A 27,212-nucleotide genomic window follows, 5' to 3' on the forward strand; every position below is an offset into this window, starting at 1 on the left:
CATACTGTCTGTGACATAGGCTTCCTTCTTCTTCTCATAAAGCATAAATGCCAGAAACAGAGCCCAAAGCCTCAGAGAAGCAGGGAGTTAAAAAAAGCTTCTGGTGGGGCGCCTGGGTGGCTCAGTCCGTTAAGCGTCTGACTTCAGTTCAGGTCATGATCTCACGGTCCGGTCCGTGAGTTCAAGCCCCGCATCGGGCTCTGTGCTGACCGCTCAGAGCCTGGAGCCTGTTTCAGATTCTGTGTCTCCCTCTCTCTCTGACCCTCCCCCATTCATGCTCTGTCTCTCTCTGTCTCAAAAATAAATAAATGTTAAAAAAAAAAATTAAAAATAAATAAATAAATAAATAAATAAAAATAAAAAAAATTAAAAAAGCTTCTGGGAATCGCTTGGTCCCAACTCCTCATTTACAGATAAAAGAAACATTTCATCTGAGAAGATGAAGGAACTTGCTTCAATTCAAACTAAGCCTATTAGTCACAAAGCCAGGACTGAACCTCAGGTTGTCCCCTGGTCCCCTGTCCAGTCCTCTCATCTGTCCACCTGCTACCTCCCATCAGGGATTCTGTCAAGAATTTTATGAGTCTTAAAGCATATCTTCCAACTACCCAAAGTTCAAAGAAGCTTGTCTCTTCACATAGCTGTTACTAATGTTGAGAAGCCTCATTGCCCACTAACTCAACAAACTGGTCTCTGAGTTGGAAGGGGTGAGCACAGAGGAATCTCTAAGCATCCTCAATACAATATGATATAAAACAATACAACAGGGATCCTTCCTCCCACTCAGAGAAGGCTCAAGTCTGAAGAAGCTTGGGAATCATCTAAGTTGGGGATTGTCACAATTAAACTACCCCTGGGCCATATTTCACTGAGTGGTTCCCGGCAGAAAGGCCAGAGGAGGGACTGGGGCAAGACCTGAGGCTGTAAACGCTGAAAATATCACCGGACGACTCCCCTTTCCTGTCCCATGAACACCACATTCAGAGTAAAAACAATGACATCTAATACTAACCCAACACTGTTCTCATTTCCCCCAGGATGATGCTACCAAAATTTTTAAAGTAGCAAATCAAAAAAAGTTTGTAGTTTCTTTTTGGAGCTTCTGCTTTTCTGGAGCCCTAATCCATTGCTAATATAAAACCCAACAGACTCGCAATAGGAGCACATTGATCAGTCAAGGAGTACTTTTGAAGGGGAGGTGTGCAAATTTTAAAAGAAGTCCGTTCAGAAGGCAACATGGAAAAAAAAGGGGGGGTGCAGTCAGCAATTCTGACGACACCATGGACCTTTATGGCTCTACAGAAGACTTGGTTCTGAGCATCGTCTATTTCCTCAACTGTGAATAAAACCGTCCATCTTGGGCATGCTTACACTGGTCCCACAGCTCAAGAAGATTAAACACAAAATTTTAATGTATAGAAGGCAGGGTGACAGCCTTCCATAAAATGAAATCTTTGCTGATTGATCTTTTTTTTTTCCCTGGGTAACATAGTTCTTTGTACCTCAATGGAGAAATAATTTCAGGACTATGGAAGGGATAATATTGGCAAAGCGCCAGAACTATGGAGCTCACCCTGAGAAAAGTAGATTTAAGGCATCATAATACTTTTACCTTCTTTCCGCCCCTCTTTTCTACATGATTGATTTCTCCTCTGAGGTAAATGTTCTTCTAAATGTAGGGGTGCCTGGGTGGCTCAGTTGGTTGAGCATCTGACTTCAGCTCAGGTAAGGATCTCACAGTTCGTGAGTTTGAGCCCTGCGTTGGGCTCTGTGCTGACAGCTCAGAGCCTGGAGCCTGCTTCAGATTCTGTGTCTCCCTCTCTCTCTCTGCCCCTCCCCTGCTCATGCTCTGTCTGTCTTTCTTGCTCAAAAATAAACATTAAAAAATACATTTAAAAAAAAAGTGCAAAAGTAAAAAGCAGTAGCCACTAATACCCCCCACCCATGCAGACAAATATACTAGCAAATATCATGTCAACAATTTTTACAAATGGACTAGAAGGAGAATAAAATCTCAGACAGGGCTGGCTGTGGTCTCATACATTAGCGATGAAGCCACTGGTGATGTTTCCAATAGATGGTAAGGCAATAAGGAAGAGAGAAGAGAACTTCTGAGAACATAATAAGTACTCTTTCGATGGCAACTCAGCTCTTGGAGCACTGACTGACTTAGCAGGAAAGCAGCCCTTCTTATAATCCCTTGACCCCGTGCCCATGAGCAATGTATGCCACTTCTATGAGGAGACAGCGATCCAAAGCAAACCAACAATTTCAATGACAAGTTCTGGGGTCACTGAGGGAGCGAGTATACTTTACACCCTGGATCCTGCCTCACCGTCACCTGCTCCTCTGTTAACAGCACAATGCAGTATCTACTGGGCATTAATAGACCTCTAGTCATTAAGGAAAGTGTAAATATTAATAATCAGGGAAACTGGGTGTGGAGTACATGAGAACTCTACTATCTTCACAGTTTTTCAATAAATCCAAAACTTCTAAAATAAAGATTTTTAAATACAAATTAAATTTAAAAGGTACTTAAGGGGTTAAGCTCTTCTATAAGGAAAACATACAGAAAATGTCTCATCCCTGGGATTCTGGTGTTACATTTGGCAACCCCCCCACCCCCACCCCGCACGCACGCGCACGCACACACACACACACACACACACACACACACACACACACACACACTCCTCTGAGCAAAAGTACTTGAAAAGGAAGTGGTTAGTGTTTCAGACTCATTAATATCACAGCCTACTTGGTCACCCACTTATGGTGTGACTTGAGACGGGTATACGAAGTCTAAGCAAATTTTGCCTCAACGTAAATGAGGACAAAGAAATGGATTGCCTTCTTAAATTTTGCTCTGCTACAGAAACTGAAGCTGGGGAAATTCTAAAAAAGTTCCAAAGTGGAAGTTAAAGTTCCTCCACAATGTGCTAGATAACAACACAGGACCAAACGCTTCATCAGCAACTCTCTCTTGTATGGGGAACAGCCTTTTCTTCAAGGATAATTCCCTTCCTGTAACAGTAGATCACTTCCTCACATGTGCCAAATCAATTCTTTCAGTTTTGTTTGTTTATTATGAGAAATTAAATACATGGTCCAACAGGAGTCCATAAATCCTAAACAGGGGTGCCTGGGTGGCTCAGTCGGTTAAGCGTCCGACTCCTGGTTTTGGCTCAGGTCATGATCTTGTGGTTTTGTGGGTTTGCACGTCACGTTGGGCTCTGCACTGACAGCGCAAAGCCTGCTTGGGATTCTCTCTCTCTCTCTCTCTCTCTCTCTCTCTCTCTCTCTGTCTCTCTGCCCCTCCCCCCACTTGCACTGTTGCTGTCTCTCTCAAAATAAATAAACTTTAAGAAGATATTTTTTTAAAAAGCAAAAGAAATACAGTGACTGAAAGAGAGGTTCCTTAGAAAGATTCAGAATCCACCTGAGAAAAGAACAGGGAGGAAGTGCCAGGGAGCTTTTCAAATGACCAGTCCAGACCATTTTAGTCTATAGGTGATTCTGGCTCCCTGTTCATCTGTCTTAATAAGCACCATACTGAAGAGGGATGTGAACTAGGAAGGTGACTAGGATAAGGAGGGATCTAGATAATGATTCATGTGAGGAGCTTCCAGACTCTAAAGGTTTCAAGTTCAGAGACTTGACAGGAATATTAAGGGACCTCAAGAATCAGGTGAGAATTAAGATCACAAAAAATTAAAGGTACCTTCAAACCCTCTTATCTTCTAAGTCTAGAAGTAGTAGAAAAGTCTGGAGATGAGAGAAACCTCAGAGAAAAAGAACAGGAAAAGGTATGCAAGCTTTCTTCAAATATCTGGAGGCTGGCACATGGAGGAAAGGAATCTGGTCTTCACTCAGCCACAGACTTGAGTCACTTTGGAAAGTCACTTATGGCCTCTCTGTCTCCTCTCTCTCATGTGTAAATGCAAGAGATGCCATCAGGAGCATAGAGATATTCCAGGGTAGGTTCATTCCATTTTATTTTATCTTGCTTCTCAAGCTCTTTCAAAAACAGGGAGCCAAGATTCTCCTTGATTTCAGCAAGCAAAGATGTCTTTCAAAAAACAAAATCCTGGGGCACCTGGGTGGCTCAGTCGGTTAAGCGTCTGACTTAGGCTCAGGTCATGGTCTCACGGTTCGAGATTTCCAGCCCCTCGTTGAGCTCTGTACTGACAACTCAGAACCTGGAGCCTACTTCAGATTCTGTGTCTCCCTTTCTCTCTGTCCTTCCCCTGCTCCCTCTCTCTCTCTCAAAAATAAACATTAAAAAAAATTTATTAAAAAAATTATAAAATAAAATAAAATACTAATGCTTACCCTTTAGTAGAAGGAAATTTTATTTTTTTTTCAATATATGAAATTTATTGTCAAATTGGTTTCCATACAACACCCAGTGCTCATCCCAAAAGGTGCCCTCCTCAATACCCATCACCCACCCTCCCTTCCCTCCCACCCCCCCATCAACCAAGTGGAAGGAAATTTTAAAAGACCACACAATTCAGCCTTCAAAAGGAATGTCATGCTGAGACATGCTACAACTTGGATGAACCTTGAAAACATTACGTTATATGAAAGAAAACACAAAAGACGACATACTATATGATCCCATTCATACAGAAGTCCTGAGCATGGAAATCTATAGAGACAGAAGATAAAACATAGGGCTGGGCAGGAGGAGGGAGTGGGAGGGTGATAGCTAAAGCATACAGAGTTTCTTTCTCCCTTTTTTAAAATTTCTATTTCATAATTTGTACCTCCTTCACTCATTTCTCAAAATGAGTTTCTTTTTGAGGTGATGAAAATGTTCTAAAATTGACCATGGTGATGCTTGCACAGATCTGTATAGATACTAAAAAAACCACTGAACTGTATACTTTTTGTTTGTTTTGTTTTTATTTTTTTTTTTTTAATTTTTTTTTCAACATTTTTTATTTATTTTTGGGACAGAGAGAGACAGAGCATGAACGGGGGAGGGTCAGAGAGAGAGGGAGACACAGACTCGGAAACAGGCTCCAGGCTCCGAGCCATCAGCCCAGAGCCTGACGCGGGGCTCGAACTCACGGACCGCGAGATCGTGACCTGGCTGAAGTCGCTTAACCGACTGCGCCACCCAGGCGCCCCTGTTTGTTTTGTTTTTAACTGTATACTTTAAATGGGAAAATTGTATGGTATGTGAATTATATCTGAATAAAACTGTTTAAAATAAAAAGGAGGAGGAGGAGGGGAAGAGGAGTGGGAGAGGGAGGAAGAGGACAAGAAGCAGAAGACCATATGGAAGAGTGCCCTAGATGACTCCAGACCCTACAGTAGTTTGGCAAGAGGTAGTCGGTCTCACTACCACCATGGACCCTTGTACCTCCAGACCTCAGAGAGCCCCAGGGACCCACCCCAGAGGCCCAACTCCTACTTACAGAACCTAAAGTGGGTCTCACCACAGAGTGTGCTGACAGCAAGAGAGTCTGAAGCCCTAACCATCACAGATGTCTGCAGAAGCCATTACAGAGCCCATAAATAGCCCCAGGTTTGGCCACTGGGTTACAGTCCCCATCTTCTAGCCCCTTTGGCCATGCCCAACTGGAATCATACACACAGGACACTGGAAGAAGATTTGCTCTGTCTCCTCTGTCCAAAGGTTCTCTCACTTTGCTGCTTCTTGGACTTAACAGCCTAGGGCCTGTTCTCAGCCACGGCAGGAGGTGGGAGTTTCAGCGACCTCATCTCCTACTTCTCCCCAATCACCCACCTATTCCACCACTTGCTCTCTGTTCCTTAAATACACCATATACCCCCATCTATTGTTCCTCTGAATGGAGCACTCTTCCCCCACATGACCCCTCCTTTCAGATCTTTGCTCAAATGTCCCTTTCTCCATAAGGCCTAACCTGGCTACCTCGTTTAAAATTATAAACCCAACAGTAGAGGGTAGAGTACCCCCTCTACTGTTTTCCCACTGCTCTTAATCATATCATGTGCTTTCCTTATTAAGCACATTGCAAGCCTTTCCCCAGCATTCCATAAGCTCCATGGGAAAATGACTTATGCCAATTTTGATTACTGAATATACACCTGACACCTAGAAAGTGCCTAGAAACCATAGGCATGCAACAAATATGAGCTGAATGAATGAATTTCCTCTAGATAACTGCTTCAGCTTTCCTATGTAACTGTGGACTATGACCTCACTATTACCACAATACAGCTTCTTCTAACCTCCAGAGCCCCAGTTGAGAGCCAGAAGGCTAAAAGCTAACTGCTTTCCCATTCCCTTTAAAGAATGAGCTTATATTCCCAATCTAATAAAACTGCTACCATTGGCCTTCTCTCCTGCTTCCAAAACACCATTAATTAGAAGGCTGAACCTCAGGGGATATGGGGAGAGCTGGCTCTTCATTCAAGCATCTGCCCACATCCTTCAAGAACAGTGTCTTCTCCTGCTGACTAGATTTTAGTTTTCAAGGGGCGTTTACATCCTGTTTATGCATGTTATCTCTACTAAAACATGACAAAGTCGTCTAAGAAAATACAAGTAAACCTATTTGCCAACACGGTAACTCTAGTCTTCTCATTTAGTAATTCCCTGTTAACTTACTGATTTCCTGTGCAAGACTGTACACTCCCTGAGAGCAGAGACTCGGCTGTCCTGGTCACCACTGAGAACACACTTAGGGGCACAATAACCATTACAGTGCATAGTAAGTGCTCCTTAGTCATCTTTATTCTTTTTTTCTTTTTTTTCTTTTTTTTTTTTTTTTTAGTCATCTTTATTCTTATCACCACTATGTGGTTGGTCCTGGATATCAGAGGCTAGCATTGACAAGTGTATACACCCATGAATGACAGAAGAACCCAAAACTAATGGAAAATGACTCCTGCCACCTTTCGATGGGTAGATTACCCAGTGGCCTCCACTCTTCCCCATTCCCCAAAGTTCTGCAAAGACACAAGAAAAGTAAAGCCAAAAGAATGTTGTTTCTAGATTCCTATCAAAATTCCAGATGAAAAACAAAAGCCTAGGAAGGGCAAGTGGCCCAAGCCACCTTCAATCACACAGCGCCCACCAGGGACAGCCTGAGCGCCCCCTATTGGTCCGGTGCGGCCCTCAGAGAAGTATTTCCCAGGCGCAGACAACGCGGCTGGTTTCTACTGGACGCCGGCTCACACAACTGCAAGAGCCGGGGAAACGACCCTCAGAAGCAACTAGAGCCAGTGACGGCGGGAGAAACGGAGACCTAGAAGACGGGAGACAGGAGAGGTGCAGATGGGGACTGAAGAGAATCGCGCGACAGGCCGGGAAGGGGGATGTGGGAAAGCCAGGACGCGAGGTTTGCGCCGGGGAAGCGGGAAAGAGCAGAAAGCACGCGGGAAAGAGCAGGAAGCACACAGTCCCGCACCGACGTAGCAGAGCCGGGAGCCGGGTGGCGCTCGGACAGCTGTCGGGGGGCGAGACGGCCAGCCAGCGGGGAGGCTCGGGAGAAGGGCCCGGGCCTGCCTACGCACCTGAGGCTGCCATGGCGCGGGCGCAGCTCACCTGCCCCGCTCGCTGCGTGCGCGGGGCCGGGCCGGGCGGCGTCCCGGGGCGCGGGGCGGCAGGGGCGCCGGCTCGGCGCAGCACCAGCCGCCGCTCTGGAGCTTCCTCCGCACGGGCTGGGAGGGCCGGTCGCGGGGGCGTGTCCACAGGGCACGCCCCGCCTGCGGGGCACTGCCCGCGCGGCACCTGCACCCGCGGCCGTTGGGGAGGGGAAGTGAGAACCCCCACCCCACACTGGCCGGGCCGCGGGCCGGCTACCCGCGCGGCCCTCGCTGCTGTGTCCCCAGGAGGTAGGGGGCGTCGCGCCACGTGCGCCCCACTCGCGGCGAAACCAGCCCGCCGGCCACCAAAGGGCTGCCTAAGCTGAAGAGAGTGTTGGGGGAAGCGGGGGGGGGGAAGAGGGGAAGGTTGACCTGCCTCAGTGACCCTGAGCGGGGGTGTATCAGCACAGCTGGCCAAGCCATCTCCCCATCCCCTGGGGCTTTCTCCCTGAGCTGCTACCAGGGCAGGAAAGGGGAGGGCGCAGGAAGGGGAAGAAGCACCTTCCCTGGCACCTGGCCCTGGGTGCTTGGCGTTGCCCTTGATTACCCTTCAGTGACTTTTTTGTAATTCCTTGGACCTGGTCTCCTGATGGCACATAAGCATTCATGATTATCTCCTATGGTAAATGCATGATACAGTTACTGCCTTTCATGGCTTTGAGATGGCACCTATGGCTGTCTTAATGTTTGAGCTGAAGAAACAAGCCAAAGGCCTTGAGTGGATGCCCACAGGGAGTCAGTGCTCCCCAAGGTTCCAGCAGGCCTGAATCCCGAGCTAGAGCTCTCCATTCACCCCTGCACTCACTTGCTGCTCTTTGCTCTCCTCCCTTTGCCTGCTTCTATAATTGATCTGAACACTTGGAGTTCTGTGCCCTTGGAGTCCTCAAAAATGCAGAGTCTAGAAGACAGATCCAGAGAGCGGAGATGAAGGAAAGATAGGACTCAAGTATAGATGGAAATAAATGAAATGGATTTAGGAGTGGAAATAGGGCTGAGGCCTATAATTATAATTTTTTACTGCTGCCATAACAAATTACCACAAACTTAGTGGCTTAAAATAACACAAATTTATTATCTTCCTGCTCTGGATTTCAGAAGTCCAACAGAAGTCCCACTGGGCTAAAATCAAGGTTATCAGCAGGGCTGGGTTCCTTTCTAGAGGCTCTAGAAGAGATCCATTTCTTTGCCTTTTTCGACTTCCAGAGTCTACCCACATTCCTTGGCTCATGGCTCCCTTCCTCTATCCTCAGAACCAGAAACATAACCTCTCTTTGACCCAGCTTAGAAGATCACATCTCTCTCTGACTCTCTGACCTCCTCCCTTTTCCACTTTAAGGACATTGATCCCACCCAGATAATCCAGGAAAATCTCGCTTTTTTAAGAGACACTTAAAATACCTTAATATTTTCTTAATATTAATTAAGAAATTCTTAATACTAATTACTCAGCCTACCACAGGCCTGAAATTCTGAAAGAGGAAATGAGCTCCAAACCTGCTAAGCCTCACACCTGTTCCCCATGTTCAGGACTTTCTGGCCTCCAGATCAGGTTAGCTGCACCTCCTCCCCTTTCCCCCACCTCCCATCATGCACTGTCACAGCCCTGTACTGTTCTTTTGTAGAAATTATATAGCTATTTTTCTGCAACTACTTATGTTAGTTTGTGTCTCCACCATTGAACTATAAGCCCCTCAGAGGCAGAATCCAAGTCTGTCTTTTTCACCATGGAACCTCTAGCACTTGGAGCCAACTCTGGCACAGAGAATATTAATATGCTCAGAAAGTATTTGATGAGCGAATTACTGAATATGGCCAGGAAAGCCTTAAATTTGAGGCCCAAGGATAGAAGGGAATTTTCAGGCACTGAAAATCACTGAACTTGGGGGAGGGGAAATATAAGATGTCAAAAATAGGCTGTATATAATAATAAAAGCCATCAGAGTAAGGAAAACGGTGAGCTGAAGTTTGGAAATGTTGAGATTGATGTGCCCATGGGATGTCCTAGGGGCTCTGTCATTGCAGGAGAGATGAGTGCCTGGGACTAGCCAGGATGTCAAATACCCATGGAGCTGAAGGTGCATGAGTGGATGGGGGAGAGAGGATAAAGACCAAGAGCCTGGCCTCAAGGGCAGAACTTGGGGTGAGAGCCATGCTCTGGGACCACAGGAGACCAGAGTAACTAGAGGTGGGATAAAAGGCAGGCCAGAATAAGCAAGAGGCCAAGGAAGAGGATTTAAGGAGAAGGTTGTCAACAATGTGGATCGCTGTGAGGAGTCTGGGAGAATGAGGTCTAATGTAAAGATCTCCAAAGTCCCCTGGTTCCTCATGTGCACAGTGAGCGCATTCCAGCTCAGAAAATGCTAGGTAGGGCTCTATGGTTCTCTCTGGAGAACCTCACCTGAACCCTGTGTACCTGTTCTGAACATTCCTTCACTCTTCAAGAGCCTGGGGACCCAGCTAGTCTATATTTCTCTTTGGACTCATTCCTACTGAGGGTATATTTGTCCATCTGAGGTCATTTCCTCTGACAGCCCTACTATCCAAAGGTATGGTCCTCCTTCCAGGCCCAGATGTTAGGGAGTGAAAGCCCTTTTCTGCTGACCTTTGAACTGAAGGAATACTTCTTTGGTTCTTATGACTCTTAGAGGGCATCCATCAGTTGTGGGTAAGGTCTCCAGTGCTGGGTCAGTAGTCCAAACTCTGAACACTCCCACTGCTACCCAACACAGGCCTCTGGAATTTGGCTGGGAAGGGGACTTAGAGGCCAACATTCCCTCAAGGCGCTAGTCCCTGATACTGGCAATTCTACCCGGTTTCTCTGTAGAGAAGGTGGGGTTGAGTTGGAGGAAGTGGTATCTGTTTTTACATCTCCATTTGACAGTTTTTATAGAATGTGGAGGGGAGGGCAGTTGCCCCTCTGGAAGGCCTTGCTCTGTCCCTGTGTGTTGGCTCTCGGGGCAACCTGTGCAGTCAGCGTCTCCAGCACGGGATGGCTCACAGATAGCTTCTAGCCAGAATGGAGAACCCGCACATGACTGCCACCCCACCCTCTTGTTGGCTTGGTAAATAGGAGAGGCCAGAGAGATGAATATATGTTATCTAAAGAACAGAAGGATGAGGAGTGGGGAAGAAATCCCTGATTCTTACATCTTCAAGATGTTATTTCATAATCTCTCAGGCCTAAGGACCAGAGCCTTTTGCTTTGGTCGTCAAGACCCACTTACTAGGACAGAAGGTAGAGATGGAGGAGTATACTGCAGCAGGTGCTTTTTTTTTAATGTTTATTTATTCTTTGAGAGAGAGAGAGAGAGCACAAGCAGGGGAGGGGCAGAGAGAGGGAGACACAGAATCCGAGGCAGGCTCTGAGCTGTCAGCACAGAGCCCAACGCGGGGCTCGAACCCACGAACCGTGAGATCATGACCTGAGCCGAAGTCGGACAGTTAACCAACTGAGTCACCCAGGCGCCCCTGCAGCAGATACTTTTAATTCCCCTTAATTCTCTTAACTATCCTATGAGGAAGATGCTAATAGTATACCCATTTTATAGAATAGAAGGTTAAATATCTTTGCCCACGACACACAGCTAGTACATTACAGAGCTGAGTTCTGAACCCAAACAGCCTGGCTCCAGAGTCCATGCTTCTATCTACTAGATTATGTGGTAAACGCTTGAAGCAGGCCCTGCTGTGATCTAAGAGCCACACAAGTCACTGGCCTGTGTTGGCATCACCTCCAGTTGCAGGTGGGCAGGGCAAGAGCTCTGTTACCTGCCAGTTCCCCCTGCTCTGCCAGGAGTACCTTGTGCTCATGAACCGCAAGCATCAGGAAAGGCCCCTCGTTGGAGTTCCCCTGGCATCCCCTACTTCCCTGTCCCCTTCCCTGTCTGTGTCTCATCAGACCTTCAGCCCTTTGGGAGCAGGCCGTGTCTCTGACTCCACTGCATTTCCAGCTCCTAACACAGGCTCCAGCACACAGCAGGTGTTCAACAAGCATTGCTTATGTTTAAATCATCAAGGCCAACCTGCCCATTTTACAGATAAAGACACTGATCACACAGCTAAAGCGACCTGCCCAAGGTCCCACAACCCTCATCTGAGGGGCTCATTCCTTGCTTTGTTCAAGAGTTCAGAGAGACTGTGCACATTCGTACATGTAGGGTGGAGTATGTGAAGACTGAATTACATGGGACGGGCTGGTAGGCCATCACAGGTGGGGACAGGGAGAAAGAGTTCCAGGGTACCAGGTGCCTGGTTTAGCCTTGCCAACACCCTGGATTTATAAAGACTGCTGTCATTTCTACCTGCTCAAGACAGTTTCAGCCCAGCCCAGTGGACCCAGTAAAGACTGCCTGAGGACATTGGTAGCTTTTTAGGAATAGGTAGCTTTGCAGACAAAACCTAGAAGCCTACCCTCTTCAAGAGAGAGGTCTCCTTCCCTAGTCACCAAAATGGCCACTCCCTATGCCATAGCCCAGGGGCCCCTCACCGGGCCACTTTGAGCAAAGGCCCTTGAATCTCAAGTTCTTAGAAACAAAATATTCTTGGGAATCTGCTGGGTGGCTAACTCTACTCCAAGTGCTGTCACTTACTCAGCTTTCATGAATCTTTACCTCAAGCCAGTGAGGTAACCATATTAGTATCATCCCACTTTACAGGGGAAGAAACTGAGGTTCCAATAAGGTAATTCACCTGACCCGTGGTCACTTGGTTAATAAGCATCAAAACGAGATTTTTTTTCCCGTCTTTTTTTTTTTCAATTTTTTTTTTAATGTTTATTTATTGTTGAGACAGAGAGAGACAGAGCATGAATGGGGGAGGGTCAGAGAGAGAGGGAGACACAGAATCTGAAACAGGCTCCAGGCTCTGAGCTGTCAGCACAGAGCCCGACGCGGTGCTTGAACTCACGGACCGCGAGATCATGACCTGAGCTGAAGTCGGACGCTTAACCGACTGAGCCACCCAGGTCCCCCAAAACTAGATTTTTAATTCAAATCCACTTGTTACAAAAAAGCTACCTCTTTTGCCATAGGTTACGATCCAAAAGCTATGCCAGCTATTCTGTGCTGGTTCCATGACCCCAACCCAAAATTAATCTTAGTGACAAGAAAAAGCAGTGTCATAAAGATCGCTGGTTGTCCACCCATTCTCCCCTTGTTTCTTAGTAACAGTATCCTAATTTCATTTGGGGCAGCAAGGTTCCATTCCCCAGCCTCTTTTGTAACCAGGAGGAATCCAGTAAGTTGTAAACGGAAGTCATTGTCCAAAGAGGTTCTTTATAGAATGTTTAAGTCTTTCACCCTCTCTTTTTAGTTTTCCCTTTTGCCTTTCTCCTCTTTTAGTTCCTGCCAAGAAAGTGAACGGGATGACGAGACCCAACGGTCCTCTTAGATTCCGAGGTGACTGTGTGAACAGAAGCCACGTGCTAAGGACAGTGGGGCAGAAAGATGAGCAATCTGGTTCTCTACTGACCGTGGAACACCCAAACAAGCCCCAGGTTTCACCCCCCTGAACTCTTTTACATGAAAGAGAAACACATACATCTCTGTCTTATTTGAGACATGATTATTTACATGTCCTGCCGTATGTAACCAAACCGAATTCTTTACTGATACGTGCACGGAAGTTAGTATTTGTTGAGCACTGACCATAATCCACCAACTTCCTAATGCTCTCGCAATTAATCCTCACAATAACTCTACGTAACAGGTGTTATCCCCACTTTGCAGATGAAGAAGCTGAGATTCAGAGATGTTGGGTAATTTTTCCAGAATCATTCAGCAGGTAGCAGAACTGGAGTTCAAACCCAGTTCAGTCAGAGTTCAAATTCCAAGGTCTATAGCACCATGACACAGTGGATGCTTTCAGAGAGTTCATTAAAAATACCTTCTGGGACGCCTGGGTGGCTTGGTCAGTTAAGTGTCTGACTTAGGCTCGGGTCGTGGTCTCACGGTTCATGAGTTCAAGCCCCAAGTCAGGCTCTGTGCTGACAGCTCAGAGCCTGGAGCCTATTTCAGATTCTGTGTCTCCCTCTGTCTCTGACCCTCCCCCACTCATTCTCTCTCTCTCTCTCTCTCTCTCTCTCTCTCTCTCTCTCTCTCTCTCTCCCCCCCCCCCCCCCGTCTCTCTGTCTCTGTCTCTCTCTCTCTCAAAAACAAATAAACATTAAAAAAATATTTTCTGAAGTACCTCTTGAGGACACATGGTGCTTTCAAGGTGGGGAGGAGTCACCCTTGAACCCTCAGTACTTCAAGCCACGTGCAGATGGTGCCTTCATCTGTGCATGAAAGCATGTCTTGCACATTTTCTACTTCTGCCTTCTGAGGTGCTGAAGCAGAAAAGTCTAGGCAGCTGTGACAAAAATTTTAGGACTTGGCCTCATAGACTCTTAGAGTGTAACAGTTGGGAAAGACCCTGAGAGGTCATTATTGGACACGTGTGTCAACTAAGGCCAAGAGAGGCAAAGTGACCTTTCTAACATTATACATTGAATTGGAGGCAATACCAGGACTAGAATTCCAGTCTTAATTCCTAGTCTGGAGGGATTTTGGGTTTTTTGTTTTGTTTTATTTTGTTTTGTTATTATTTTTTTAAGCTATATCTGACCACTTACATTTTCCACTACCAGTAAAAAAAAAAAAAAAAAAGCAAATGTAGAGTCTTTCCTTGATCTGATGCTTTAACTTGGTAGTTCTTTCCCATAAATCTATCATAAACTCCTAAAAGGTTAAACCAATCTTGGATGCCTAGGATAAGCCCCATTTGATCATGATGTATCATCCTTTTTATATGTTGCCAACTTACTAACATTTTGTTAAGGAATTTTGCATCTGCGTTAAAGATGGATATTAGTCTGTAGTTTTTTTTCTTTTTTTGTAGTATGTTTTGTTAGTTTTTGGTGTCAGGGTTAATATGGCCTCATAAAACATGTTTGGGAGTATTCACTTTTTTATTTTCTAATAAAGAAAGATTGGTATTATTTCTTTCTGATAAGTGTCTGATGGAATTAACCATTAAAACTATCCAATATCAATTTCCTCAATAGTATAGGGTTATTTAGATTTTATACTTTATCTCTACCAGTATAGGTAAGTTGTGCTTTTCAGGTGATTCTTTTCAGGTGATTCGTCCACTTAATCTAAGTTTTAAAATTTTACTGATATGAAGTAATTTACTATATTCCCTATAATCCTTTTAAAGCCTGGAGGATTTGTAATGATAGCCTCTCTTTTATTCCTGATACTTGAAATTTGTGTCTTCTCTTTCTCTTACTCTCTCTGACTCTAGATAGATGTTTGTTAAATTTCATTGGTTTTTCCAAAGAACCAGCTTTTGGTTAATTTTTCTATGGTTTGTTTTTGACTTTGTTGCTTTCTGCTCAACATTATTTTCTTCTTTCTACTTACTTTAGGTTCGCTTTGCTCTTATCTAGCTCCCTAAGGTTGAAAGTTTGGTGATTGACTTTATTCTCTCATCTTTTCTTTTTTTTTTTTTTTTAATTTATTTAATTAATTTATTTATTTTTACAGGAGGAAATTATATTTAGTACAATTTTTTGGAATTCCTATTCCATAAAATTATGCCAGTACATTTTGGGAAAGATGTTTTTTAAGTATGTGACATTCCTAGTGTTTCAATATCCTTCTATCTTTTCTAATATAAAAATTTAAAGCTATGAGTTTCCCCTAATTCAATGCTTTAATTGCATCTTCCCAGTTTTGATATCTTGTATTTTCATTATAATTTAGTTCAAAATATTTTCTAATGTCCCCTGCGATTTCTTGTTTGAGCCATGGGTTATTTAAAAGTGAGTCAATCTCCAAGTATTTGGGTTTTTAACAAATACATGCCTTACTGTTACCGATTTCTAATTTAATTCCATTATGGTCAGAAAACAGACTCTATCTGACTTCAACTTTTCTAATTTATTGAGATTCATTTTATGAATCTATAGTCTATCTTGGTGAACATACAATATGATTTGAAAAGAATATGTATTCTGCAGTTGTTGGATAGATTGTCAATTAGCTCACGATGACAGATAGTGTTTTTCTGATCTTCTACCTCTTTACTAATTTTTGTCTAGTTTTATCAATTGCTGAGAGATGCGTGTTCAAATATCTGAGTGTGGTTGGGAAATTTTCTAATTCTTCCTTTAATTCTGTCCATTTTTCTTTCATGTTTCTGAACTTCCATTATTAGGCACTATTAGGCACATACACACTTAGACTATTATATCTTTCTGATGAATTAAGCTTTTTTATCTCTAGTAAATACTCTGTAAATACTTGTATCTATTTATGGTAATTCTCCTTGCTTAACATTTACTTTATCTAATGCTAATATACCCATCTTACCATTCGTATGCTTACTGTTTACATAGCATAATTTTCCATCCATTTACTTTCAACCTACCTGCATCTTAATACTTCACTTTTATCTCCAAAGTAAACAGCACATAGTTAAGTTTTTTGTTTTTGTTTTTTGTTGTTGTTGTTGTTCTTTTTTTGTTTTTTGCTTTTATCGATTCTGGCAATCTATGACTTTCAATTGGAGTATTTAATCTATTTACACTCAATGTAATAATTAATATGGATAGATTTAGGTCTAAAATTTTACTATTTATTTGTTATTTGTCCCTTCTGTATTTTAGTTTTCTATACCTCCTTTCCTGACTACCTTCATTAATTGGATATATTTAAGAATTCCATATTTGTTTATTTGCTATTTAGCTCAACCTTTTTGAGTTAACTTTTTGTTATCATTCTAGGGATTAAAATATACATTCTTAATTTTTTACAGTTTACTTCGAGTTAATATTTTACTGCTTCTCCTAAAATGTGAGAAATTTGCCATCATTTGGAACCATTTACTGTCCCCTCAACCCCTTACTTTATGCTATAGTTGTTGTATGTATAACGTCTACAAATTCTTGATACGAACATTCACAAGACAATGTTAATAATTTTTGCATCAAACATTATCTTAATAAATATTGCTTTAAAGAAATTAAGAGGGAAAATAGTCTTTTATATTTACATATATTCTCCATTTCTGATGCTCTTTTGTCTGTCCTGAAGATTGAATTCTAATCTAATGTCAATTCCTTCCATCTTGATGAACTTCTTCTTGTATCTCTTGTAGTGCATGTTGGCTGGCGATAAATGTTCTAAGTTGTTGTTTAATTAAAATATATTTATTTAGGGGCGCCTGGGTGGCTCAGTCAGTCGAGCGGCCGACTTCGGCTCAGGTCACAATCTCGCGGTCTGTGAGTTCGAGCCCCATGTCAGGCTCTGGGCTGATGGCTCAGAGCCTGGAGCCTGCTTCCGATTCTGTGTCTCCCTCTCTCTCTGCCCCTCCCCCGTTCATGCTCTGTCTCTCTCTGTCTCAAAAATAAATAAATGTTAAAAAAAATTTTTTTTTAAATAAAAAAATATATATTTATTTAACTTTCATTCTTTTTTTATTTTTTTAAATATTTTTTCAATGTTTATGTATTTATTTTGAGACAGAAAGAGACACAGAGCACAAGCAGGCAGGAGAGGGGTAGAGAAAGAGGGAGACACAGAATCCAAAGCAGGCTCCAGGCTCTGAGCTGTCAGCACAGAGCCTATTGCAGGGCTCAAACTCGTGAACTGAGTGATCATGATCTGAGACAAAGTCCGAGGCTTAACCAACCGAGCCACCCAGGCGTCCTTACTTAACTTTCATTCTTAAAGAATGTTTTTACTGGATATAGAAACCTAAGTTGACTTTTTTTTCTTACAGAACTTTAATGATATTTTTCTATTGACTCTGGCCTCCATTTTTTTCTGATGGTCAGTGGGCATTCAAATTATTACTCTTGTATATATCATTTTTTTTCCTGACTACTTGCAATATTTTCTCTTTATCTTTAGTTTCAACAGTATAAGTTCAGATGTAGTCTTCTTTGTATTTATTCTGCTTGAAGTCAACTAAGCTTCCCAAGTCTGTAATCTTATGTATTTCACCAGATTTGAGGAAATTCTGGCCATTATTTCTTTAAATATTTTTCTGCACCATGGTCTTTCACCTCTCTTCAGGATGCTCTTAACACATGTGTTAGACCTTTTGGTATTATCCCTCAGATCCTTGAATCTCTGTTCGTTTTTTTGTTTTGTTTTGTTTTTGTTTGGTTTTTTTTTTTTTTTTTTTTTGGTCTTTTTGTTTCTATTCTTCAAATCAGATCATTCCTATTGATCTATAGTCAAGTTCGCTGACCTTTCTGCTGTCATCTCCAAAATGCTTTCAAGCCCTATCAGGGAATTTTTCAGTTCTAGAATTTCCATTTGGTTCTTTATCAACATTTCTATTTCTTTGCTGATAGTTCTTATTTTGTTGTTCACTTTGAGTATATACTTTACATCCTTGAGTATAGTTATAATAGCTGTTTTAAAAGTCTTATCTGCTAATCCCAACATGTAGTATATCTTTGGGGTAAGTTTTGACCGAATGCCTTTTCTCTTGATATGGATCCCATTTTCCCATTCTTTCATATGCCTCATAATATTGGATTGTACCCTAGTCACTGTAAATAATACTTATAGAGACTATGGATTCTACTTTGTCTCTGAAAAATGTTTTTCTTTTTTTTTTTAAAGTTTATTTACTTATTTTGAGAGAGAGAGAAAGAGAGCATGAATGAGTGGGGGAGGGGCAGAGAGCGAGGGAGAGAGAAAGAATCCCAAGCAGTCTCCACATTCAGTGTGGAGCCCAATGCGGGACTTGATCTCACGACCTTGGGATCACAACCTGAGCAGAAATCAAGAGTGGGTCGCTTTACCAACTGAACCTGAAAAATGTTTTTCTAAAGCAGGCAATTATTTTGGTTGGACTCAAACGCCCTTGTGATGGGCAGTGGCAAAATTCTCTGTCCAGTTCTGTTTGCCTTAGCTGGGCTGCTGGGAGTCTGCCCTGCACAAGTACAGTTCAGGAATTAGCAGAGGTTTGGGCAGAGTTTGGACTCTTGCTCTCTCCTTTTTGAGATAACCCTCCTCACTTTCCAGCTGCTGTATCCTTTGATTCTTCAAGACAGCTGGACTGTACATGATCTACCTGAATTTAGCTGCCTCACAGGGCAAAACTGGGGCCTGCCCTCTAGCAAAAAGGTCTAAAACTGAGAAACCCAGAGCTGTTCCCTTCTACACGTTGACTCTCCATCCAATGTCTATCTGTTTTTTGTTGCTCTCTCATGCCTTTAGCTGCTTGTTGTTTCTGTTTGTTTTGGCCAGAGTTTATCTGCTACCTGTAGGAAGGTTGGTCCCACAGAAGCTAGTCCTCCATTGTAGCGTCTCAAGCCCAATAAAAAGATCAGTTGGACAGTTGCCTGAGGTACCACTCTGTAAGGAATGCTAAAACCGCACAGGAATAAATCAGAAATATGGTGCCATTGAGCTCAATTTTCCATGGGTTACTTCTTATATAACAGATAAAACACTAGAGTCCTCAAGTGGACATTTAAGAACTAAAAAAGCCCATTGGTCCAGACATGTGTCTCGGTCAATGCATGTATGTATCTAACTCATGTGTTTTAAGTTGCATAATACTCTATAGCACCTAATATGTCAACTGTCCTCTGATGATGGACGGTCACATTAAGCTCTTTTTCTTCAGATTAGGGGCATCTATAGTCATGCTATAGTAAATTTTCTTGAATATATTTCTTTATATACTGGTATTATTCTTTCTGTAGAATACATTACAAAAAGTAGTATTTCTGGATTGAGGAATAGGTGCATTTTTAATACATATTATTATAATACTTTACAGAGATGCTGTAGAAATTCACATTCCATGCTCATATGGCTAGTCTTACCAATATTTTTTATTTTTGCTAATCTGATGGATCAAAATGCTATACTTTTATTGTGCTAATTTGCATTTTCTTGAATACCAGTGAGGTTAAGAATCTTTCATATCATTCATGATTTATATCTTTTTTTCTGGAAGTACCTATTGATATGCTTTGTCAAATTTTAATTGGCTTGTCTTTTTTTTTTTTTTTTTTTTTTTTGGTTTGTAGGAGCTAAGGTACATTAGCAACATTCATCCTTTATCATGTATATTTTAAGTATTTAGTCTTTTGACTTTGTTTATAGTTTCTTTTGCTATACAAAAAAAATGTGTTCATTTTTAAGAGATGATGTGACTATTATTTTAGGTGCTGATCCTTAGGGTTTCTAAGTTTTATCTTTCACATCAGAAAGTCTTCTTTACTTTATGATTTTATAAATAATTCCTTACATTTGTATCTAATATTTTTTTATTTTTCACATTTAGACTTAGAGTCCATCTGGAGTTTATTTTTGCATATGATGTGGAGTAGAAGTATCATCATATTTTCTTCCAGATGGATAGTCAGTTCTGCCAACACCATATATTAAGTAAACCATCTTTCTCCCTCTAAATTAAATGTCATCTTTATTTATATTAAGTCCTTGTTTGAATTTGTTTCTGGACTCTTTATTATTATTATTATTCTATTTGTATTGTTTATACCTATGCTATACATATGGTTTTATCATAATAGAATTACAGTAAGTTTTATTATCTGGTATACAAGGTAGAAATTGTGTTTAGCTATTGGACAGCTAAACATGGAAAACAAACAACAGAAACTTAAATAAGAAATAGATTTATTTCTATCCTGTAGAAGAAGTCTGGTATAAAGCAGCCAGGGTTAGCATAGTAGCACCATGAACCCGGGCTTCTTTAGGGCACCTGAGTGGCTCAGTCAGTTAAGCTTCAGAGTCTTGGTTTCACCTCAGGCCGTGGTCTCATGGTTCGTGGGTTCGGGCCCTGCTGGGGATTCTCTCTCTGCCTCTCTCTTTCAAAATAAATAAATCCACTTTTTTTTTTTAAAAAAAATTTTTTTTTCAACATTTTTTATTTATTTTTGGGACAGAGAGAGACAGAGCATGAACGGGGGAGGGGCAGAGAGAGAGGGAGACACAGAATCGGAAACAGGCTCCAGGCTCCGAGCCATCAGCCCAGAGCCTGACGCGGGGCTCGAACTCACGGACCGCGAGATCGTGACCTGGCTGAAGTCGGACGCTTAACCGACTGCGCCACCCAGGCGCCCCAATAAATCCACTTTTTAAAAAAATCACTAAAAACCCAAGCACCTTCATTATTCTGCCTAGCCATTCTTCGCAGTGGCTTTCAACCTCAGTCAGAACCTCCTTGTGCTCCAAGATGGTTGCTGAAGTTCCAGCCATATATCCCTTTATCCAGGCAGGAAGCAAACAGAGTGGGGAGGGGTCAGAAGGGCACATGCCAGCTGTCTGACACTTTTAGGGGCTTTTCTGGAAGTCACAACTAAAAAGTTTATTTACATCTTTATCTGTAAGGGGAAGAGACAGTGCTTGCTTCGGTAGCACATATACTAAAATTGTAAGGGAAGCAGAGAAATGAAGTCTTTTAGTTGCTGGATATTGTGTGTGAACCTGGTTTGTCTCAGCTACATCTAGTAAGATAAGCCCTTCCTCCTCCCCATTTTTTTAATTTGTTTTTGTTACTCTCAGGCATTTATGTTTTTTAATTAATAGACTTTATTTTTAGAACAGTTTTAGATTTCTAGAAAAATCGAACAGTACAGAGAGTTTGCATATACCCCCTTCCTATATACAGTTTCCTCTATCATTAACATCTTGCATTAGCATGGTGCATTTGTTATAATTAGTTGACCAATGGTGATATATTACTATTGACTAAAGTCCATAGTTTACATTAAGGTTCTCTGTATTGCACATTTCTATGGGTTTTGACAAATACATACTATCATGTGTCCACCATCACAACATCATATAGAATCATTTCACCACACTGAAAATCCACTATGCTTCACTTATTCATACTGCCCCCAACACCCCGAACTCCTGGCAGCCGCTATTCTTTTTACAATCTCAATCGTTTGGTTTTTCCCAAATGTCATGTAGTATGCAGCCTTTTCAGACTAGGAAAGTTTTGTAAGAAACTGCCTCCAAGTGGCTGTACCATTTTGCATTCCTATCAGCAGTGAATGAGAGTGCCTATTGTTCTGTATCCTCCCCAGCATTTGGTGTTATCAGTGTTTTAGATTTTAGACATTCTCATAGTTTTGAAGCAGTATTTCATTGTTGTTTTAATTTGCAGTTCCCTAATGATACATGATGTTGAATATATTTTCATATATTTATTTGCCATCTGTATATGTTCTTTGGTGAGGTGTCTGTTAAGACATTTTGCCCACTTTTTAACTGGGTTGTTTGTTCTCTTATTGTTGGGCTTTAAGAGTTCTTTGTTTATTTTGTATTCAAGGTCTTTATCAGAAATGTGTTTTGCAAATATTTTCTCCCATTCTATGGCTTGTCTTTTTATTCTCTGAACGTTGTCTTTCACGGAAATTAAATTTCTTATTTTAATAAAGCCCACTGATCAATTTTTTCTTTCATGGATTGTGTTTTTGGTGTTGTATCTAAAAGTAAGAGCCAAACCCATGGTGACCTAGATTTTCTTCTATATTATTGTCTATAAATTTTATATTTTTATGTTTTACAGTTAGGTCTATGATTCCTTTTGAATTAATTTCTGTAAAAGGTATAAGATCTCTGTCTAAATTCTTTTTTTTCCTGTCTTTCTTTTTATTTATTTATTTATTTATTTATTTATTTATTTATTGGTATATAGATGTCCAGTTTTCCAGCACCATTTGTTGAAAAGACTATCCTTTCTCCATTGACTTGCCTTTTCTCTTTTGTCAAAAAGATCAGTAACTATATTTGTGTGGGTTTATGTCTGGGCTCTATTCTGTTTCACTGATCTCTTTATTTTTTTTTTATTTTATATTTTGTCAATACTATACTGTCTTGATTACTGTAGTTTTATAGTAAGTCTTAAAGTTGTCATGTCAGACCTCCAACTTTGTTCTTCTTCAGCATCAAGATGACTGTTTAGGGTCTCTTGCCTTTCTATATAAACTTTAGGATCACTTTGTTGACAATATACAAAATAACCTCCTGGGATTTAGATTGAGATTAAATCAAATCTTTAGATCAAGTTGGCAAGAATTGATATTTAACAATATTGAGTCTTTCTATCCATGAACATGTAATATTTCTCCAATTATTTAGATCTTTGATTTCATTAGAGTTTTGTAGTTTTCTTCATATAGATTCTGTTTATATTTTGCTAGAAATATGTAAGTATTTCCCTTTTTTTTCTAGTCCTAATGTAAATGGTATTTTTTTTTTTTTATTTCAAATTCATTTGTTCATTGCTGCTGTTTGGGAAAGCCATAGACTTTTGGATATTAAACTTGTTATTTTGCAATCATGCCATCATAGCTTGCTAGTCCTGGGAAGGTTTGTTTGTTTGTTTGGTCAGTTCCTTGTGGTTTTCTATATAGACAATCTTGTCATCTGTGAGCAAAAACAGTTTTATCTCTTCCTTGCCAAACTGTAATCCTTTTATTTCATTTTCTTGTCTTTTTGTATTAGCTAGGACTTCCAGTACAATTTTGTTTTTGTTTTAAGATTTTATTTTAAGTAATCTCTACACCGACCATGGGGCTCAAACTCACAACCCTCGAGTTTAAGAGTCTCATGCTCTGCTGACTCGTGCTCTACTGAGCCAGCCAGGCACCCCTCCAGTACAATTTTGAATAGCAGTGGTGAGAGTAGACATCCTTGCCTTGTTCCCAATCATAGAGGGAAAGCATCTGTTTTCCCACCATTAAGAATGATTCTAGGGCACCTGGGTGGCTCAGTTAGTTAACCATCAGACTTTGGCTCAGGTCATGATCTCACAGTTCCCGAGTTTGAGTCCCACATCAGGTGAGCTCAAGCCCCGCTTTGGGTGACCTTGAGCCCTGCTTCAGGTAAAAACATGAGCCCCACCTCAGGTAAGCCCCGCATGTCTCTCTCTCTCTCTCCCTCTCTCTCTCCCTCTCCCACTCTCTCTCTGCTCCTTGCTCATTTGCATCCTCTCTCTCTCTCTCTCAAAAAAGAATTCTAGCTGTAAGTTTTTGTGGGTGTTCTTTATCAAGCTGAGGAAGTTCCGTTCTAGTCTTGGTTTGCTGAAAATTTTTAGAATGAATTGGTATTGGATTTTGTCAGATGCTTTTTCTGCACCAATTGATACGATCATATGGTTTTTCTTCTTTAGCCTGTTGATGAGATGGATTACATTAATTGATTTTTGAATATTGAAATAGCCTTGTAATATCTGGAATAAATCCCGTTTGGTTGTGGTGTATAATTCTTTTTATATATTGTGGCATATTATTTGCTAACATTTGTTGAGGATTTTTGCATAGATATTCATGAGTGAAATCGGTCCTGGGTTTTCCCTTCTTGTAATGTATTTATCTGGTCCTGGTATTAGAGTAATGCTGGCCTCACAGAATGAGTCAAGAAGTGTTTCCTCCGTTTCTATTTTCTGGAAGAGATTCTAGAGAATTGGTATCATTTCTTCTAGAAATGTTTGTTAGAAATCACCAGTAAGCCCATCTGATCCTGGTGCTTTCTGTTTTGGAATGTTACTGATTATTGATTCAATTTCTTTAAAAGATAGAGGCCTATTCAGGTTATCTGTTTCTCCTTTTGTGAGTTTTAGTAGTTTGCATCTTTCAAGAAATTAGTTCATTTCATCTAGGCTATCAATTTTGTGGGCATAGAGTTTGTTCATAATACTGTTTTATTATCCTTTTCATGTTCAGTAGAGATGACTCTTATTTCATTTCTGATATTAGTTATTGGTATCTTCTTTCTTTTTTTTTCTCTGTTAGCCTGACAAGAGGTTTGTTATTTTTTATTTATTTCTTTTTTTCAAAAAAACAGTTTTTGTTCTCATTGACTTTTATTTATTGTTTTCCTATTTTCAGTTTCATTTATTTCTGCTCCAATTATTATTTATTTCCTTCTGCTTGATTTAGGCTTATATCCCTCTTCTTTGTCTAGTTTCCTAAAGTGGAAAGCTTATATTACTGATTCTACATCTTTCTTTTTTTTTTAATGTTTATTTATTTATTTTGAGAGAGAGAGAGAGAGAGAGAGAGAAAGCAGGGGAGGGGCAGAGAGAGAGGGAGACAGAGAATCCCATGCGGGGCTCAAACCCACAAACCATGAGATCATGACTTGAGCCAGAACCAAGAGTTGGACACTTAACCACTGAGCCACCCTCTAGATCTTTCTTTTCTAATATGCGTATAATGCTATATATATTTCTCTCTAAGCACTGTTTCATTGATGTTATATTTTTATTTAAAATATATTTTAAAATTTCTCTAGAGACTTCTTTTTGACCCATGTATTATTTAAAAGTGTGTGTTTAATCTCCAGATATTTTGGGATTTTCCAAAATTCCAAATTATTGGTTCTAGTTTAATCCCACTGTAATCTGACATCATACTTTATATGACTTCTGTTCTTTTATATTTGTTAAGATATGTTTGTTTGCTTTAACTCATGGGGTGGAGCTCTTGGGCAATAAGGTTTCTTTTTTGAACACTTTGAAATATTGATATATTATGTAATATATAATTAATATACAGATATACCAAATAAACTGTTAAGTTTAAACTAAATCAGATAATTTCTTCTACTTGATTCTAAACAAAAACTTCATGTCAAGTAAATTATTTTTAATGTTGTGGGAAATACAACATAATATTTAATGAAAGACCTTAACACAAAACCATATATATATATATAATGCAGTGTATATATTGTCTAAAAATGTAGACTCCGCAGTCAGATCTAGGTTTGAATTCCAGTTCCCTACCTACTAATGTGTGACTTTGAACAAATTTCTTTACTTCTCTCTTCCTCAGGTTCTTTTATGGTTAAATAAAGATAATAATGCTTCTACCTTATAGGGTTATTATGAAAATTGCATGCTTCAATATCCACAAAGGGTTAAGAGCAATGCTTTGCCTTGGTAAGCATTCAAGAAATATTAAACAATAATGATAGTTAACTATTATTATTTGTAAATATATCTAAAATATATTTGTAGCAGGGGCACTTGGCTAGCTTGGTCAGCAAAAGATGAGACTCTTGATCTCGGGGTCATGAGTTTAAGCTCCACATTGGGCACAGAGCTCACCAAAAATATACATATGTAAATATATGATTGATCAATATATTCACAAAAAAAGAGCCTGAAAGGAAATATACCTAAATATGTGGAAGTAAGATTATAGATGACTTCTCTTCTTTTAATTCTTCTGATTAAAGAAAAAAGTATTAATGTTATTATAAGAAACAATATTTTTTAAAAGGGAGCTCATTCTATCTGCAAATGCAGAAAAGACTTCTGCTTTAGCTATAGACCACCTTGGCCCAGGGTTCCACACGGCCCAGTTTAAGAACCACTGCCCTGTCACATGTCACACACATGCTTAAGCACCCCTTTTTGAGGGGCTGCTCTGACCTTCTTTACTCAGTCTTGCCTCTCAGGCAGTCCGAGGCTTCAAAGGGGCTGGCCATGTGGGTGGGCCCACATTCCCATGGAGGCCATACTAACCATGGTAACTGGGTAAGAAATCAAACTTCCTCTCCTAGGTAGTCTGCTGACTTTGCATGGGTGCATGTGGGGGAGCCCTTTATGAGTTGTGAGGGGAATGTTGCCCTGGAGGGAGGGCCTTCCTCCTCTGGGACTCTCGCTGTCTGCTTCCCTCCACTAGCAGTTAGGCTTGGGTCCTGAGAGCAGGGCTCAGGCCACACAGCTTGGAGCTGTTAGTTTTGTGGGTACATGAGATCCTCCTCATCTGACATGTTCTACCTTTCAGTGTCTCTGAAGTCGTACTATGACTTGCCCAATCAAAAGCTCCATTCTATTTAGTGTTTCAGCAAGTTCCTCCCACCTCCCTTCTCTAATTTCCATTGGCTTACGGCCACTTCCCTTTCCAAGTCTGGCCAAATGGCGGAAGTCCCTCAACTATCAGCCAATCCAATACTACAGTGTTATATAATATCTAGAAATAACATAGATTTTTAAAAATAATTTGTACATATATCTTTTTAATACCTGGTTTTTCAACATTCTCAGAAATTCTTAGCCACTAAAAAACTATTTGTACATACATTGAAAATTCCTCCTCAAATTGTAATTTCCCTCCTCAAATTTTTCAAGCACCCAGGGAGCTGAGCAGAAAAGGGCCCCTGGTTTTGCTGCCTGTGGGACTCAGCGGAATGTCCGCAGACCCTTCTGGCACACTTCTCCTTTAGGGCCTGCACCTCACTCGGCTGCAAAGTCAGCCTCCAGTAGCCGACTCTCTGGCTTCACTTGACCACAGCTTTGCTCAACAACTTCTTCCTGGTTCTTGAAACAGTTCGCTTTTCTCTGTTTCTTACCGGCTGTCCCTCTAGCTGCTTCTTTCTTCCCGTGACCTTCCCACCCCCACCCCCCACCCCACTCCCTTCCTCACCAGGCAGTCCCCGAGGTCAGAAAAGTCTGCTTCACACCTGTTCTTTTTCCTTCCTTCCATTGGCGCTATCCACATAGACCTCCCTCGCTTTTCCCCACATTCCCACTATTTGTTTTCTGGTTTGTTGCTGTTGTTCCTTACCTTTTAACATAAAACTAATACATACAGATGAGGAAAGGTAGGTAAATCCCAGGTAAGG

At 41.1% G+C, this 27,212-nt stretch overlaps 1 protein-coding gene and 1 long non-coding RNA gene across 3 annotated transcripts in view; one reads left to right on the forward strand and one right to left on the reverse strand.

Annotated features, from left to right (window-relative positions):
* PIK3AP1 (phosphoinositide-3-kinase adaptor protein 1) overlaps positions 1-7,618 on the reverse strand; it is a 117,870-nt gene extending 110,252 nt beyond the window's left edge. Inside the window, exon 1 of the mRNA XM_042908657.1 lies at positions 7,516-7,618. Coding sequence (XP_042764591.1) covers positions 7,516-7,528 — 13 coding nt within the window. The 5' untranslated portion in view covers positions 7,529-7,618. The remainder of the gene's footprint in view (positions 1-7,515) is intronic.
* LOC122202327 overlaps positions 1-27,212 on the forward strand; it is a 49,052-nt gene that overhangs the window by 2,516 nt on the left and 19,324 nt on the right. The window contains exon 3 of one of the 2 annotated variants that reach the window (XR_006194595.1): positions 6,774-7,270. This is a non-coding gene — a long non-coding RNA (uncharacterized LOC122202327). Of the gene's footprint in view, positions 1-6,773; positions 7,271-12,926; positions 13,467-27,212 lie in introns of those variants that run through there. The other variant, XR_006194596.1, reaches the window with a different exon arrangement.

This window comes from Panthera leo, chromosome D2, assembly GCF_018350215.1.
Source record: "Panthera leo isolate Ple1 chromosome D2, P.leo_Ple1_pat1.1, whole genome shotgun sequence".
Lineage (NCBI taxonomy): Eukaryota > Metazoa > Chordata > Mammalia > Carnivora > Felidae > Panthera > Panthera leo.